The sequence below is a fragment of the Microcebus murinus genome, chromosome 8 (genome assembly GCF_040939455.1).
Source record: "Microcebus murinus isolate Inina chromosome 8, M.murinus_Inina_mat1.0, whole genome shotgun sequence".
Classification (NCBI taxonomy): domain Eukaryota; kingdom Metazoa; phylum Chordata; class Mammalia; order Primates; family Cheirogaleidae; genus Microcebus; species Microcebus murinus.
The window spans coordinates 88,617,181-88,634,703 of record NC_134111.1 but is presented as its reverse complement, the minus strand read 5'-3'; the positions used below and the strand labels follow the sequence as shown (position 1 = coordinate 88,634,703).

The following is a 17,523-nucleotide window of genomic DNA, read 5'->3' as shown; positions in this document are numbered from 1 at the left end:
CGCCTTCTGTGTCCCACCCTTGACACTGCTGACAACTATCTCACCCACAGACACGAAAGGATCCCAGAACACATCTCTGCATGACAGCTGGTCCACAGCAGGAGGCGTGGGCTGGGGCTGGGGTGGGCAGGCTGGTCCCCATCTCTGTTCCAACCCTTCTCTATGGACACAGCACATAGCAGAGGGGCTACTTCCTGCAAAGCCCCTCACCCGGGCCCTCTGCTCCCCCTTCCCCACTTCTCTGTAGCAGATTGGATGCTTTTGGTTGGAAGTATTTAATATTAAAATAAACACCCAACTAAATGTGGCTTATATAAAAAATGGTATTTAATGATCTCACTTAACATGAAATTATAGGTAGTTGGTTTTTTTTTTTTTTTTTTTTTTTTTTTTTTGAGACAGAGTCTCGCTTTGTTGCCCAGGCTAGAGTGAGTGCCGTGGCGTCAGCCTAGCTCACAGCAACCTCAAACTCCTGGCTCAAGCAATCCTCCTGCCTCAGCCTCCCAAGTAGCTGGGACTACAGGCATTCACCACCATGCCCGGCTAATTTTTTTTTTTTTATATATATTAGTTGGCCAATTAATTTCTTTCTATTTATAGTAGAGACGGGGTCTCACTCTTGCTCAGGCTGGTTTCGAACTCCTGACCTCGAGCAATCCGCCCGCCTCGGCCTCCCAGAGTGCTAGGATTACAGGCGTGAGCCACCGCGCCCGGCCTAGGTAGTTGGTTTTTGCATTGCTTCAGTGGTTAAAGTCCCTTTTGAGGCCCAGGTTTTTTTTTAATTGAGGTAAAAAATCCATATTACAAACTTTACCAAGTTAATGATTTTTAATTGTATGGTTTAGGACCACTAAGTACTTTTACCATGTTGTATAGCTATCACAACTGTTCATATGCAGAACATTTTCATCATCCAAAACATAAACTCTGTACCCTTTTAACAATAATTCCCCATTCTCCACTGACCCCAACCCTGGGAAACACAATTCCACTTTCTGTCTCTGTGAATTTGACTGTTCTAAGTACTTCTTATGAGCAGAATCATACAACATTTTTCCATTTATGTCTGGTTCATTTCACTTAGAATAATATTTTGAAGGTTCATCCACGTTGTAACATGCATCAGTAATTCATTCCTTTTTAAGAGAGAGAGATGGAAAGATGGAGATTAGAAGAGATAGGGATAAATATAACAGAGTTCCCAGAAGTGCAACTCAATCTCTGCCTCAATCTTCTGGGCATATTGTTCATATCCTCATTTTTCTTGAATGATATTTCATTGTGTGTATATATCATATTTTGTTTATCCATTCATTCATTGATGAACATTTGAGTTATCTGCACCTTTTGGCTCTTGTAAATAATAGTGCTATGAACATGGGTATACAAACATCTGTTCCAGTCCTTGCTTTAAATTCTTGTGGGTATAGTCCCAGTGGAATTGCTGAATCATGTGGTAATTCTACAATAAATGTTTTGAGGAAAGTTGCCATACTGTTTCCCACAGTGACTGCATCATTTTACATTCCTACTAGCTATGGACAAGAGTTTCATTTCTCTACACTTGCTATTTCATGTTTTTTTTTTCTCTTTTGATAAGAGCCATCCTAATGAATGTGATGTGGCTTCTCACTGTGGCTTTGATGGGCACTTCTTAGAAAGCAGAGTGCTGTGGCCAGTGGCAGGATGGACAGAGCTCTAGCACTGGCCCAGTGATAATGGCAAGAAGTGGGCACCAGGGCAGACTTCCCAAACCACAGAGTAGGGGCCTGGCAAGGACGTGGCCTCTGCCCCTTCCTGTAACCACAATAGGGGCTGCAGTGACACTCACACCATGAATAGCCTGTGGATTTGGGGCTTGGAATGGGACACTGAGGGGGAGGGCGGAACCCCGAGGGGCCGCACTGAGGCAGGTTGTCAGAGGGTAGTGGACGTGTTCCCTGAGGAAGAGCCAGCAAAGGAAGGCCTGCTGTCCTTGGGCAAGAGCTCCTTGCTGATCAGGCCATGGGTGGCCAGGATCTTGAGGAGTCCATGGCGAAACTTTTGGCCAATGAAAGCGTAGATGACGGGGTTGAGGCAGCTGTGGAAGAAGCCCAGAATCTCGGTGGCATCCAGGGCCCGGTCAATGTCGTGGCGGCGCTCACAGGTCTCCGAGATCACCTGGGTCCTCATGAGGGTGTCTGCCAGCAGGACCAGGTGGTAGGGCAGCCAGCAGAGCAGGAAGACGAGGACCACAGCAAAGATGACCCGCATGGCCCGGTGCTTCTGCCCCATGTGGGCCTTAAGCAGCGTGCGCAGCGTGAATCCGTAGCAGAACAGCATGACCAGCAGGGGCAGGACAAAGCCGAAGGTCTGGGGCAGGATCCGAAGCACCATCCGCCACGTGGCTGTGCTGTTGCCCATGTCCTCATAGCAGACTGGGCCGGAGGTGGGCGGGTACATGGCCTTTCGGAAAATTATGACGGGGAGGGATAAGCACAGGGACAGGGCCCACATGCCCAGACATATGAACTTGACCAAGTGGCGCTTCTGGGTGAGAGCACGTGTGGCGTGGACAATGGCCATGTAGCGGTCCACGCTGATGCAGGCCAGCAGGAGGATTCCACTGTAGAAGTTGACTTCCTTCAGGAGCGACACCAGCTTGCACGGGGCTGTGCCAAAAATCCAGCCGTTCACCTTGGAGGCGGCCCAGATGGGCAAGGTCAGGGCGAAGAGCAGGTCGGCCATGGCCAGGTTCAGCAGGTAGACGTCGGTGACAGAGCGGCCGACGCGGCTGTACAAGATGACCAGCATCACCAGGGAGTTTCCCAGCAGGCTCAGCAGGAACACCAGGACATAGATGACGACGACAGCATGCTTGTTGATTTCCAGGGATTCTGGCCGGCATGGGGTAGAATCTGGTAGAATATTGGGCAGGTCAGTGCTGTAACTGTAATTACTAAACTCTCCATCGAAGAAATCTTCAAAGTTGAAGTCCTCCCAGTTAACATCTTCCATTGTTGAGACAAATTTAAATCCTGGCCTAGAGAAGAGAGATGAGAGTGATTGCACAATAAATCCTGCCCAGGATCTTTCCCGTCCACCCAAGAAACTGGGATAGGGTAACTTGTGTTGGTTTGTGTATTACATAGAAGTAACTTTCACTTCAAATGTATAAGTGGTACGGGCACTAATGTTATGAGAAAAGTTTAGTGATAAAAGGTAAACTTTATGACAATACTGTAGTTGTTTTCAATATCGGAAAGAGGTTCATAGCATTTTGTGTGACACGGCCATCACCCAAGACTTTGTAGAAAGTTCCCTTTGGGTAATCCCTACCGGACACGGGGTCCTGCTTGCATCGCTCAGGAACCACTGCACAGCCACCAGGCTGTGCATACTGAAAACACAATGGACAATAACAACATTGATGAAGATGTGAAGAAATCGGAACCCTAATACACTGCTGGTGGGAATGCAAAATGGTGTAGCTGTTGTGGAAAATAGTTTGGCAATTGCTTAAAACATTTAAACACAGAGGTACTATATGACCCTGCAATTCCTATCCTAGGTGTATACCCAACAGGAGTGAAAATGTATGTCCACACAAAAACTTGTACATGAATGCTCATAGCAGCATTCTTCATAATATGATGACCGTTTCCACTTTTTAGAAAGTAGAAACAACCCAAATGTGTATCCACTGATGAATGGATCAACAAATTGAGGCACAGTCATGTGCAGCATAATGAGGTTTTGGTCAATGATAGACTGAATATATGACAGTGGTCTTATAGGATTATAATGCTGTATTTTTACTCTACCTTTTATTTTATTTTTATTTTAGATCCCCAGAATTTATTCATCTTATACTGAAAGTTTGTCCTACTACTTTTTTTTTTTGAGACAGAGTCTCACTTTGTTGCCCAGGCTAGAGTGAGTGCCGTGGCGTCAGCCTGGCTTACAGCAATCTCAATCTCCAGGGCTCAGCGATCCTCCTGCCTCAGCCTCCCGAGTAGCTGGGACTACAGGCATGCGCCACCATGCCCGGCTAATTTTTTGTATATATATTTTTAGTTGGTCAATTAATTTATTTCTATTTTTGGTAGAGACGGGGTCTTGCTCAGGCTGGTTTTGAACTCCTGACCTTGAGTAATCCGCCCGCCTCGGCCTCCCAAAGTGCTAGGATTACAGGCGTGAGCCACCACGCCCGGCCCTGTCCTACTACTTTTAAATGCTACTTTATCGTATACTGAATTCCCCTTGATACAGAATCCTTTTTGAAGTCTTCTGTGACACTGATCCATTTGCCTTGTCCTATGCCAGCACAACACTATCTCACTGTTTACTCTACCTTTTATACGAGTAGATATGTTTAGATACATGAATACTTACCATCATGTTACAGTTGCCTGCGGTATTCAGGACAGCAACATGCTGTTCAGGTTTGTAGCCTAGGAGCAATAGGCCATACCGTACAGCCTAGGTGTGTGGTAGGCTATCCATCTAGGTTCTAAGTATGTTCTACGATGCTTGCACAACAAGAACATTGCTTAACGACACATTTATTGGATGCATCCCCATTGTTAAGCAACACATGACTGTGTTTACATAGAATGGAATATTATTCAGCCCTAAGAAAGAATGAGGTACTGATACACAATATCACATGGGTGGGCCTTGAAAACGTTATTCTAAGTGAAAAAGCTGGACACAATAGCCTTCATCCTACATGGTTCCATGTATGTGAAATGACCAGAATAGGTAAATTGGTAGAGACAGAAAGTAGGTTAGTGGTTACCAGGGGCTGGAGAGAGGGAGGAAGGTTAATAAGCCCAGAGTTTCTCTTTGAGTTGATGAAAGTGTTCTGGAATTAGTGGCTATGGTTGTACAGTATACTAAAACCCACTGAAGGCCGGGCGCGGTGGCTCACGCCTGTAATCCTAGCACTCTGGGAGGCCGAGGCGGGCAGATTGCTCGAGGTCAGGAGTTCGAAACCAGCCTGAGCAAGGGCGAGACCCCCATCTCTACTATAAATAGAAAGAAATTAATTGGCCAACTAATATATATAGAAAAAATTAGCCGGGCATAGTGGCGCATGTCTGTAGTCCCAGCTACTCGGGAGGCTGAGGCAGCAGGATTGCTTGAGTGTAGGAGTTTGAGGTTGCTGTGAGCTAGGCTGACGCCACAGCATTCGGCACTCACTCTAGCATGGACAACAAAGCAAGACTCTGTCTCAAAAACAAAACAAAACAAAAAAAACCCACTGAATTACACACTTTCAATGAGTAGCTTTTGTGGTGTGGGACTTATGTCGTAATTAAAAAAAAAAGATTAACCAAAGGATGCACAGCCTTGCAAAGCAAATACAAATATTAAAACAACAACAAAAGTCCAATGAAGATTTTCTCTTTAGCAGAAGGCAGTCTCTGTTATTGTCAATCATATCTAGCAAAGAACAAAGCTGAATAGGATTAAGAGAAATTGGGAAAATAATGCCCCTTTCCTCCAAGAGTGATAGAATTCTTAGCCTTCACCTTCCTGAGAAGGTACTACTTTCTCCCCAAAGTGATTGGGGCCAGATAAATAACTCTCCCACCATGCCAAGAATACAGGTAGAGAAGATTAGATCAGTCGGTGAACCTAGAGGGATATGGTGATGAGGGTGGGGCCCTGCCTGGCCAGGAGCCCGGGAGGTAGTGTGAGAGCCAGGTGGAACAGCCAGCCTGGCCAGTGTGGTTGGTAAGACCTGAAAGAAGTCGCTGGCTCTGCAGTCCCAAGTTCAAGATCAAGTTTGCTCAGAAAGGCCTGGGGTTTACGTCCAGTGAAGTCATGAGATCAAGGGTGGGCCACCTCTGAGAGCCGATGCTCTTAAGGAACAAATGACCTGAGAGAAGACCCACCTTTGAGAGCAGATGCAGGGCCTCGTGCGGGCAGAGAGCCTGTGCCCTTAGAGAGCAGAACTTGGCATATATGAGCATCGGTGGGGGCGGCCGTTTCACGGGAAAATCCTCATTCTGGATAACCCCCTGCTTAGCTGGCTGGGCTGGAGGTGTCTGGGTGAGCTCACGCCCCCAGGCATCGGGGGCAGCTGGAAGTTCCAGAGGGAGAACATGCCCGTCAGGACAGAAGGTAGAGAAACAATAGAGAACGAGGACAGACCAATGACCCCCAGTCCTTGGGGCAGGCGTAGGGATGTTCCTTGTTGATGTTTGTTCATTTTTCTTTTCTTGAGACAGAGTCTCACTCTGTTGCCCAGGTTAGAGTGAGTGCCGTGGCGTCAGCCTGGCTTACAGCAACCTCAAACTCCTGGGCCCAAGCAATCCTCCTGCCTCAGCCTCCCAAGCAGCCACCACATCCAGCTAAGTTTTTCTATTTTTAGTAGAGACAGGGCTCTCGCTCTTGCTGAGGCTGGTCTCAAACTCCTGAGCTCAAGCCATCGTCTTTCCTTGACCTCCCAGAGTGCTAGGATTACAGGCTTGAGCCACTGTGCCTGGCCTTATTTTTAAAATGTATCAATTTACAGAGAGGACAGACTAAGACGGGAAGGGAGATGACACATCTGAGGTCCACTCTGTGCCTCACAGCTACATGATCTCCCTCGCTCATTACAAATAGACATGATCAGCCCTGTTTAGCGGCCAGTCTGTGATTACAGGGCCAATATGTGGTCAGGATTCCAACTAGCTGTAAAGGGCTCCACTTGTATTATTTTCAGTTCATAGCCCTACTTCTTTTTTTTTTTTTTGAGACAGAATCTCACTCTGTTGCCCGGGCTAGAGTGCTGTAGCATCAGCCTAGCTCACAGCAACCTCAAACTCCTGGGCTCAAGCAATCCTCCTGCCTCAGCCTCCGGAGTAGCTGGGACTACAGGCACGTGCCACCATGCCTAGCTAATTTTTTCTATATATTTTACGTTGTCCAGCTAATTTATTTCTATTTTTAGTAGAGACAGGGGTCTCGCTCTTGCTCAGGCTGGTCTCGAACTCCTGAGCTTAAACGATCTGCCCTGCCTCGGCCTCCCAGAATGCTAGGATTACAGGAGTGAGCCACCATGCCCACATAGCCCTACTTCTTAAAAAAAAACCAAAAACAAAAACCAAACAAGCCACATTTCATATATTAAACATAATTTTAAACTAAGTTCTTGAGCTATCAAGTCAGCTTGTATATAGTGCACTCACGTTCGAAGCTCTGTGCAGTGTTTTCTTTTGCTGCCTGAGGCCCAGGATGAAAGAAATGGCTCTTGCAGGAAGGATAAACCGATCACCTTTGAACTGGCTCCTACTGCCCACCCAGCCATGTAGTCAGTCATGAGACCCAGTGGGAGCTTCCTTGATGCGGGAAAAATGCCAGCCCCTGAGTGACTCACGGTAGCTCAGAAATTCCATGAGTGGGATGAATTCTATCTTATTACATGAAAATGCTATATAGAGAGGGGCATTTACAAGATCCCAAACATTTAAGGCAATCTTTTTAACAACAACAATTTCAAACAGTCACTTTAATACAATCCCAGTATCCCTTCTCTTTATACATACAATCCCCAAATATTTGCATTTAGCATAGGGAGTGGGGAGTCAACAGTGTGTGGCTCCTCTTCAGGCCCCATTCCAGCCCAAGCAAGGAGGGCTGGCTGAGTCTGGGGGGCTGGCTGAGTCAGGGGGCCTGGCTGAGTCTGGGGGCCTGGCTGAGTCTGGGGGCATGGCTGAGTCAGGGGGCCTGGCTGAGTCTGGGGGGCTGTCTGAGTCTGGGGGCCTGGCTGAGTCTGGGGCCTGGCTGAGTCAGGGGGCCTGGCTGAGTCTGGGGGCCTGGCTGAGTCTGGGGGCCTGGCTGAGTCTGGGGGGCCTGGCTGAGTCTGGGGGGCTGTCTGAGTCTGGGGGCCTGGCTGAGTCTGGGGGGCTGGCTGAGTCAGGGGGCCTGGCTGAGTCCGGGGGCCTGGCTGAGTCAGGGGGCCTGGCTGAGTCTGGGGGGCTGTCTGAGTCTGGGGGCCTGGCTGATTCTGGGGGCCTGGCTGAGTCAGGGGGCCTGGCTGAGTCAGGGGGCCTGTCTGAGTCTGGGGGGCTGTCTGAGTCTGGGGGCCTGGCTGAGTCAGGGGGCCTGGCTGAGTCTGGGGGGCTGTCTGAGTCTGGGGGCCTGGCTGAGTCTGGGGGCCTGGCTGAGTCAGGGGGCCTGGCGGAGTCTGGGGGCCTGGCTGAGTCTGGGGGCCTGGCTGAGTCCAGGGGGCTGGCTGAGTCTGGGGGGCTGTCTGAGTCTGGGGGCCTGGCTGAGTCTGGGGGGCTGGCTGAGTCTGGGGGCTGTCTGAGTCTGGGGGCCTGGCTGAGTCTGGGGGGCTGTCTGAGTCTGGGGGGCTGTCTGAGTCTGGGGGCCTGGCTGAGTCTGGGGGCTGTCTGAGTCTGGGGGCCTGGCTGAGTCTGGGGGGCTGTCTGAGTCTGGGGGCCTGGCTGAGTCTGGGGGCCTGTCTGAGTCTGGGGGCTGGCTGAATCTGGGGCCTGTCTGAGTCTGGGGGCCTGGCTGAGTCTGGGGGGCTGTCTGAGTCTGGGGCCTGGCTGAGTCTGGGGAGCTGGGTGAGTCTGGGGGCCTGGCTGAGTCTGGGGGGCTGGCTGAATCTGAGGCCTGTCTGAGTCTGGGGAGCTGGGTGAGTCTGGGGGGCTGTCTGAATCTGTGGGCCTGGCTGAGTCTGGGGGCCTGGCTGAGTCTGGGGGCATGGCTGAGTCTGGGGGGCTGTCTGAGTCTGGGGGCTGTCTGAGTCTGGGGGCCTGGCTGAGTCTGGGGAGGCCACAGGGCCAAGGGAAGCTGCCCTGAGTGGTTGTTGCAGAAGGCCGTGGGGAGGAGGGGCAGAGGCTCCCCCTTTGGGGACAGGGAAGCCTAAAGCAAGAGAATGAAGAGACTGGGGGTGAGGGTGGAGGTGAGGGGCCCACCGAGGGTGGAGACAGCTGCCTGGGATAAGTGCAGGCTGGGTGCCCAGGGGAACAGACAACAGACACAGACTAGGTGGTGGGAAGGGTCAGTGTTCCAAGACTTACCAGGGTGCTGGGTTTTTCACCTGCACGACACCTTCAGGAGGGCAGCTGTGACCAATGGAAGGGAGTGGTGGTGAGAACACAGTGGAGGAAGTGAGTGGTGGATTAGGTTACTCAATTCAGGGGTGGAGTTCCTTAGGGTGCAGGATGCTTTTGATGGCTTTGAATAATTAATTCCCAGGTCAGCTCTTGGATGCGTACTCATTTTATAGATTCCTAGAGTTTATATTGGGAAGGGACCTGTGGGGTTTTCTAGCCAGTCTTTCCATTTTACAGGTGAAGAAACTGAGGCCCTAAGGAAGTGGATTGCCACACGGATTCCTCTCATCTTTGCTGTGACCTCACAGCCCCTGGCACCTTCGGCCACCCTGAGTCTCGCCACGCTGCAGCTGCCTCAGGCTTCCCTGCCCTACTGTTCCGCAGCACTGAGGGTCCTGAATGGCTTTCATGTGGCCAGGTAGCAGCTCACTGCGACAAAAGACCTGGAGCTTACGCTGCTGGTGGTCTGGTGGCTTTCTTCCCTGGTCCTAATGCCTCTCATCTCTAGCCTCCCTGTCCCACAAGCCATTCCTACCTTTCTCGTCTTCCACCTCACTCCCCGACCATCTGCTTTGAGCACAAGCCCATCTTAGGGCCTTGCTGTTCTTTCTTGGCTTATACACTTGGCATTGGGTGTGAGGACCCCACCGCTGTGGCAGCTACCACCCATGGAGCCAAGACCCTCTAATTTAGCAAGAAAAACTTTTGAAAAAAGTGGAGATCCCACCCAAGTCCAAACACATTTTTAAAAACAGTATTGAGTGACCTTAAAAGTGTCACATTTGCTCTTGATTACAAATGAGAGGATTAATAGAGGTAGAGCCACAAACACTAATTCAGCTCCTTCCCAAGCCCCCACCCCAGTGATCAATGCCTCAGTCTCCTCCACCACTTACACTATCTCTTGCTAGAGGCATCCCAGGGCCTGAGAGCACTCCGAAACCTGCCTCACTTAACCTGCCTCCCTACCCCAAGGACAGAACCTTTGAGTCCAACTGTTCCTCAGTATTTGTCACCTCTCTTTCACATGTTGGGGAAGAATGCAAGGCCACCTGGCCAGTGGATGCTAAAACCAGACAGAGGGTCATTACACACACAGGCAGGTGAGAGCAGAGCTGGTTGAGCAACTCCAGGCAAGGACTTTTCCTTTCTGAGTTTCAGTTTACTCGTCTGTAAAATGGGGCCAATAACAGAATCCAACTCACTGGTTTGTGGTTAGGACGAAATGAGGAATTACCTGTAAAGTGCTTAGGATACACGTAGAGCACAATGCTAGCTTTTATTGTTGTGATCATTATTATTAGAATAGTTTATCGCCCAATGACGCTGTATCTCCCACTGCGCCCACAGTCGAGGGAAAGCAGTCAGTGTGCTCTCAAGACTGACTTGGATGTACATCCTACTTCACTTCGACCCGGATAGCAATCGTCATACCAGCTGCAGTGTTGAGGGCTTACTAGCTTCTCGTTTCTGGGCAAAGTGCTTTTCGGAATTTGTGTCAATTAATCCTCACATCGACCTCATGAAGTATGCACTTTCTGGATGAGGAAACGAGGTCTCTTGAGAGGTTAAGCAACTTACCTACGGTGACACAGCTGAACTAAGTTTTAAGAAGTTTAAAAACTTTTAGAAAAATCTGCTCTCAAAATTCTACCTTCTGTCCACCATGACAAGGAGCTGGATCTCAGCCTCAGGTTTCAGAGCTCTGTTAGGCACCTGTCTGTCCCTGACAGCCAGAGACAAAGGCTGCAGAGAGGGGGACCCAGGTTTGACATTTCCCAGTGGGCCCAATCCTTGATGTTTATTACGTTTATTTAATTTCCACTGAACCCATCGCATGCATGCGTGTGGTGGAGGGAATACACAACTGGCTTCCAGGCTGGGTGGGGTGGCTCACGCCTGTAATCTAGCACTCTGGGAGGTCAAGTAGAGAGGATCACTTAAACTCAGGAGTTCGAGACCAGCCTGAGGAAGATCGAGACCCCATCTCTACTAAAAAAATAGAAAAATTAGCTGGGCGTGGTTGTGCGAGCCTGTAATCCCAGCTACTTGGGAGGCTGAGGCAAGAGGATTGCTTGAGCCCAGGAGTTTGAGGTTCCTGTGAGCTAGGCTAGTGCCACAGCACTCTAGCCTGGGTGACAGAGTGAGACAACAAAAATAACAAACAAAAAAACAAAAACATCAAAACTAGCTTCCAATTCTGGCTCTGCTGTTGATGGTCAGGGTGAGCTTGAACAAACCATTTCTCTCTGGGCCTTGGTGTGCTCCTTTGGAAAACGAGGAGATTGTTCTAAGTCTGTCCTGTTCAGAATGGTAGCCACTAGCCACAAGTAGCTATTTACATTTAAATTAATTAAAATAAAATAAGGGAGGAGGGGGGCAAGGGCAATATACACAACCTTAACATTTGTACCCCCATAATATGCTGAAAAAAATAAAATAAGAATTCAATTCTTCAGTTGCACCAGCCACATTTCAAGTGCTCAGGAGCTACCTGTGAGTAGTGGTTACCATATCGGACAGTCAGATCTGGAACATTTCCATCATTGCAGAGAGTTCTTTTGTACAGCACCGTCTAGGTGAAAACGTAGTTGCCTTCAGCTCTAAGGCTCTGCAATTTATCACCCCCGTTCTCAGAAGCCTCAGAGGAGGCTGAAGTTTCCAGATCCCTTCCATCAGGAATATGACTCCAGCCTTTCAGACTGGACAGCTCACCTGCCTGCTGTCGCTGCGACAGCTGCTGCTGTGATTAGAGTGGCCGCTGCTGTCCACGCTGTGTGTGACCCAAGGCTTGGTGGCGGTCAGGGCTCTCCGGCAGGAAAAAAGTGAAGCAGACGTGTCGAAACTTCTACCCGGGCTGAGAGGGAAATCCAGGGGGAGGTGTCCCCTCGGAGGAACAACTAGGTCTGTCCTGCGACTCTGACCCCAAGCCGAGGTCCCACCTGATGACGCGGGCTTGAGCTCTGGGGTTTTCACGCCTTTCTGTCTAATGGCTTCTGGAGGAGCCTGCTAGTCTGAAGGTGGAGGTTTGCCTGTCCACCTTCCGACTCAGCGTTTTGAACCCGCACCTCTTTTATTAACAAGGAAGAAGCAGGCATCCTAGCCCCCTGCCGCCGAGAGACTTGCCTGCACTTGCACGCACAGTTTCTTCCTTCCTTCCAGGGTCAGGATGAGAAGCATCCCTCCTTCTGTTTCCGGTGCATCCCCCCCACCCCCCCAACCCGGCTGTGCGACCCGCTGCCTCTCTGGTCCTAGAGGATCCTGCCTTCTGTCTCCTCTGTCCCTCAATGGGCTCTTTCCCCTCCGCCCGACCTTGCTATGTCGTTATCACCCTCCCTCTCTGTCCTAAGACCCTTCAGCCTCTACTCTGCCGTGTTCTCCTTTTGCAGGCAAACTTATTAAAAGGGGAGTTAGCGGTTGCTCTCTCCACTTCCTCACCTCCCTGCGCTGTTCAGCAAAGACCCTGCAACTGGCTTCCTTCCTACGCGCCACTGAGGCTGCACCAAGGTTCCCAACGACCTCTGGGTTGCTAAACCCAGTACGCACTTTTCTTAAATAAAACCGCTTTAATATTAGACAAAGCACAGATGTTTGTTTAATATTAAACAAAGCACAGATATTGTAAAAAATGCAAGCAGTGCAAAACATGTGAAGTAAAACTTGAAAGTCTCCCTTCCTTTCCTGTCTTCACCCAGATCCTTCCCCAAGGTAAGGCTCTTCCCCATGCAAATGCAAACACACTTTCCTTCCTTCTTTCCTTAATAAAAAAGCTGTTTTTACTAGTTATATTGTCCTGCACCCTAACAATGCATGGCAGACCTTTTCTACATGAGTACATGCAGATCCATCTTCTTCTTTTCAGTGACTGTGTAATAGTCCATGGTGTGGATGTATCATGGTTTATTTGATAATTACCTTAGAGATGAAGGTATGAACATCTTTGGATATAGGTATTTGGGAATTTGTATGAGTGTTTCTGCAGCTTAAGTGTAATTTTGGGGGGGTAATGTCTGTGTGTATCTAAATTTTCATAAATACTACTAAATTGCCCTTCAAAAAGACTGTGCCAATTTACTTTCCTATCATGAGTTTATGAAAGGCCTGTTACTCTGTGTGTTCACTACAAACACTGTATATGATCAATTTCTTTCCCAGTCAGATACTAGGAAATGATGTCCCATTGTTTAATTTGTATTTTCTTGATTGCTGGTCAGGGTGAGTATCTTTGACTATAGCTATTTGTATTTTTCTCTTGTAAATTACTAATTCTCACCTGTTTCCCTTTTGCATTGGATTGTCATTTTGTCATTGATTTGTAGGAGCTCTTTATATAATTTGGGAGTATTACATTTTTAAATAATTGTCAATGATGTTAAAATATTTTCTCCCAGCCTGCTGTATGCTTTTTAACTTTATGCACGTGAAACGGCTGCCATTCAGGTCTCATCTTGCTTGATTTCTGCCTTATTGAATCCCGCTGATGCATTTTCTTCTTATTTCCCCCCATTTCTCTTGGTCTCTTTGTTGCTTTATTTCTCAATTCATTCCTCAAGTATGAATGTTCCTCAGGGTTTTATCTTGGTCCTCTGCTCTTCTCACTCTACCTGCTCTCCCCAGGGAAGTCCACCTGCTTCCGTGGCATCAGCTGTCCCCCAACATGCACCGGGGTCTCCCACACCTCTTGTTCCCAGCCAGATCTGACATGCAGTTACCTGCTGCATCTCCCCCGGGGCCCACAGGTGCTGCAAACTCAACATGTCGAAAGCCCATCTCTTTGCTTTCCTGACGCATGTCCTTCTCCTGCTGAGGGCTTCCTCGTGCACTCCTCTGCCAAGCTGGAGGTGTGCCCACCCCTCACATGGCCTCGCTCTTGCTCTCCTCAGCACGGCTCCGGACTGTCTCCTCCCCCCCATCTTGCACGGCATTAGGCAACACTTCATTCCCTTGTGCCGCGACGACAATAATATAGTCATGCATTAGTTGTGGGTTCTGGAGCTGGGCTTCTGAGTTAGGATCCATTTACTCGTCTCAGACTTTGGGCAAGTGATTTACTCTCACTGGGTCTCAATTTCTTCATCTGTAAAATGGAGATAATGGGAGCACCTACTGCACAAGGTTGTTATGTGGATTAAAGGAGTCTGTATTTATAAAGCACTTAGAATGAGGCTTGGCACTGTTAGCTGCTCCTCCTCCTCCTCCTCCTCTGTCTCTTCCTCCTCTTCTTCCTCCTCAACCCCTCCTCCTCCTCCTCCTCTCCTAAATGATTTCTGTCTCAAGTCTTTCCCCCTTCAATCCCCTCTCCACTCTGCCACCAGAACAACCTTTCTAAAATGTGAATTTGATCACCTGTTTATATACATAAACATATATGTGTGTTTGTCTCTATGGCCCCAAACCCATCAGTGTTCATCATATCAAAGATACTTAATAGGTTTTTGTCGAGCACTGAATGAATTGACAAGTAGGAGAAACTGATGTATGTTGGGGCATCCCAGTGACATTTAATTTAAAGTAATAATTATGTTGCCCCAATTTCCCAGGGCACCCTCAGCCTGTGAGCACAAGTGAAATCACATCAGTAGCAACAACTGAGGTTGCACTGGCTCAGACCCCATTGCTCATGCAGGACTTCAGCCCTGCACAGTGCTCCTTGGGAATTTGGGGGGAGTCTGTTGGGGACGTCTCCCCTGTGCATCTCTGGGATCCGCTGTTGCTGACAGGTGCCCTGGAGTCACTGCTGAAGGACAGGTGCCCTTGCAGTGCCAGGCCCTGCATTGTCTATGGTGACCTTTGCAGATCTCTCTGCTAGACGGTTCCCCAAATCTAACTTTTCTGGTTTCTTTGTAGAGCGTTTTTGCTCTTCATTGAACTTGGTGGGGACTCTCTGGGGACAATGTTGAACTAGAGGCTGGTCCTCAGAATTGCCCATCCTTTCTCTGGACAGCAGGAAGAAGTCAAGCTCCCTCATTCCTGGCCATGGATTCCCTTCCGATGAGTGCTCTTCTAGGAGCACCCTACTTCCTCTTTGAAAATAGGCTTCTGTTGTGCCCTCCCCACTCAGTTCATCAGGAAAGTCTGAAGTCCATGCTGGAATTCCTGCTAGAATAGAATATGCGCTCTTCTGCTGTAATGAGAACCCTACCCTCATTAAAGTACATGGGTAGGTCTGATCGCCAGGGAGGGACTCCTGTCCTTTAGGGTAGGGGAGACTCTTTTGCCCCGATTACTCCTGGAGCCCCTCATTCCTTCCCTCAACTTTGTTACTGTATTTGCTAAGGAGAAATTCTCACCAGCTCTCCAGGGCAGAAACTGCTGTTGCAAAACTCTTCGTCCACGCAAAGGCAATGGGATGCAACTCTGTGTGGCCTTGACCCCAAGAGGCCGTCCACGGGCTCTGGTTGGAGCCACAGGGTTGCCCAATCGCTGCAGGGGCTCTGGCAGAGCAGATGGGGACAGTGTGAATGCCTGTCTGGGGCCACAAATCGTGCCCTGGAGCCTGGGCAGAGCAGCTAATTGTCTGTAGTAGAGTGGAGTGCACACTTCTTCTGAAACAGTATTCTCAGAAGCACCACAATTAGGTGTCCAGTGAATGACATGCAACTTGTGTAACCCTTCTTGGATGGATGAGGGGACATGCTCTTACACCCCCTGCACTCCGTAGTAGTTCTCATAAACTGTTTTCATCAAAGTCTGGCTGATAGAGCACTGCACAGAGAGTCTCCTGAACTCAGCCCCTCTCTCCAGGCACTCAAAACCTAGGACAAGTCACCACAGTGGTTGGTAGGAGAGGACAGAGAGGCCCAAGTCCCCTCCCTGTGCCTCCTGCCCTGCCCACCAAACCCAGACACCCTGGGAGCAACCGGAACTCTCCCAGACTGCTGGTGGGAAGGTACAACATATAACCTCTCTGGGAAAGAGGTCAGTAGTTTCTTACACGTTAAACATGTAGCTGTCACAAGACCCAGCCATTTCATCTCTAGATATTTACCCAAGAGACATAAGTGTATGTCTACACAAAGGTTTGTTCACAGATGGTCACAAGAACCTTATTTGTGTATAGCCCCAAACTGGAAACAATCCAAATGCCCAACAACAGGTGAATGTATAAAAAGAAATTGGCATAACCATACAGTGGAATTCTACTCAATAATAAAATATTGTTGGCTGGGCGCAGAGGCTCACACCTGTAATCCTAGCACTCTGGGAGGCCGAGGTGGAGGAGTTCGAGATCAGCCTGAGTAAGAGCGATATTCTGTCTCTACTAAAAATAGAAAGAAATTAGCTGGACACCTAAAAATATATATAAATAATTAGCCGGGCATGGTGGCACATGCCTGTAGTCCCAGCTACCCGGGAGGCTGAGGCAGGAGGATCGCTTGAGCCCAGGAGTTTGAGGTTGCTGTGAGCTAGGCTGATGCCATGGCACTCTAGCCCGGCAACATAGCGAGACTCTGTCTCAAATAAAATGAAATAAAATAAAATAAAATATATTGTTGACATATATAATATGACAACATGGGTGAATCTCAAAATAATTATGCTGAGCGAAAGAAGGCGGGCAGTAACGAGTGCATACCATATGATTCCATTTACATAAAATTCTAGAAAATGCATATTAGTCGATGGTTCCTGGAAAGACACCAGTGGTTGCCTGGGTGTGGAGGGAGGGGCAGGAGGAAACTTTGTGGCTGATGAATGTTCATTATTGTGAGTATGGAGAGGGTTTCACGGGTGTATGTTAAGTTAAACTCATCCAATTGTATACTTTATTGGTGTTTATTATGTCAATAGTCCCTCGATAATATTGTTAAAAATAAAGCAAAACAGCCCAGGCGCAAGGTGACTCACGCCTGTAATCCTAGCCCTCTGGGATGCTGAAGTGGGAGGATCATTTGAGGCCAGGAGTTAGAGACCAGCCTGAGAAAGAGGAAGACCCCATCTCTACAAAAAAATAGAAAAATCAGCCAAGCATGGTGGCCTATGCCTGTAACATTCCCAGCTACTCGGGAGACGGAGGCAGGAGGATCTCTTGAGCCCAAGAATTTGAGTTGGCAGTGAGCTATGATGACGCCACTGCTCTCTAGCTGGGATGACAGAACAAGACTCTGTTTCCAAAAGAGAAGAAAAAAAAAAAAAAAACCACCAAAATAAAACAACACAAATACAGCCTTCTGAAGCAGACTCCAGACAGGAAGCTACTGAAGAACCCAAGACCCAGCAGGCTTCGCCCCTCACGTATCGGGAAGGGTGGGAGCCGCAGCTGAGTGAGGGGGTGCAGAGGAGAGAGGCTGGAGCTGCCGGGGTCTTGCTCACAGCATGTGTGTGCTGTGCTCAAAGTCCCTCAAAGGGACTTTAGAGAGGATGGAGCCCGACTTTGTTAAGATAGAGACAGAGAAAAAGCCTCTAGAGCCGAGGGCTGTGCCACGTCACCCGGCTCATCAGGGTAGACGCAGGGCTGGGACCCGTCTCCTGCCTGCCAGTC

At 48.9% G+C, this 17,523-nt stretch overlaps 1 protein-coding gene across 5 annotated transcripts; it reads right to left on the bottom strand.

Annotated features, from left to right (window-relative positions):
* Positions 1–813: 813 nt before the first annotated feature.
* Positions 814–12,087, bottom strand: CXCR2 (C-X-C motif chemokine receptor 2). Of its 5 annotated transcripts, none has more exons than XM_020288205.2 (3): positions 11,757–12,087; positions 9,006–9,050; positions 814–3,022 (listed from the first exon to the last, which is right to left on the bottom strand). In XM_020288205.2, exon 3 carries the CDS (start codon positions 2,995–2,997, stop codon positions 1,918–1,920), a length of 1,080 nt encoding a protein of 359 aa, XP_020143794.2. In that variant the 5' UTR covers positions 2,998–3,022; positions 9,006–9,050; positions 11,757–12,087; the 3' UTR covers positions 814–1,917. The 5 variants fall into 5 exon arrangements, with proteins under 5 accessions (XP_020143794.2, XP_075862052.1, XP_012595761.3 ...); XM_076005937.1 differs by lacking the exon at positions 9,006–9,050 and adding an exon at positions 5,883–6,070; XM_012740307.3 differs by lacking the exon at positions 9,006–9,050.
* Between the last annotated feature and the right edge of the window lie 5,436 nt (positions 12,088–17,523).

Excerpts from the sequence above, each read along its gene's own strand:
- CXCR2 (XM_076005936.1), bottom strand. The coding sequence starts at position 7,294 with ATGACTGACTACATGGCTGGGTGGGCAGTAGGAGCCAGTTCAAAGGTG. Across the intron at positions 3,023-7,163 it reads CACTGCACAGAGCTTCGAAC|GCCAGGATTTAAATTTGTCT; the intron begins GTGAGTGCACTA and ends TCTCTTCTCTAG.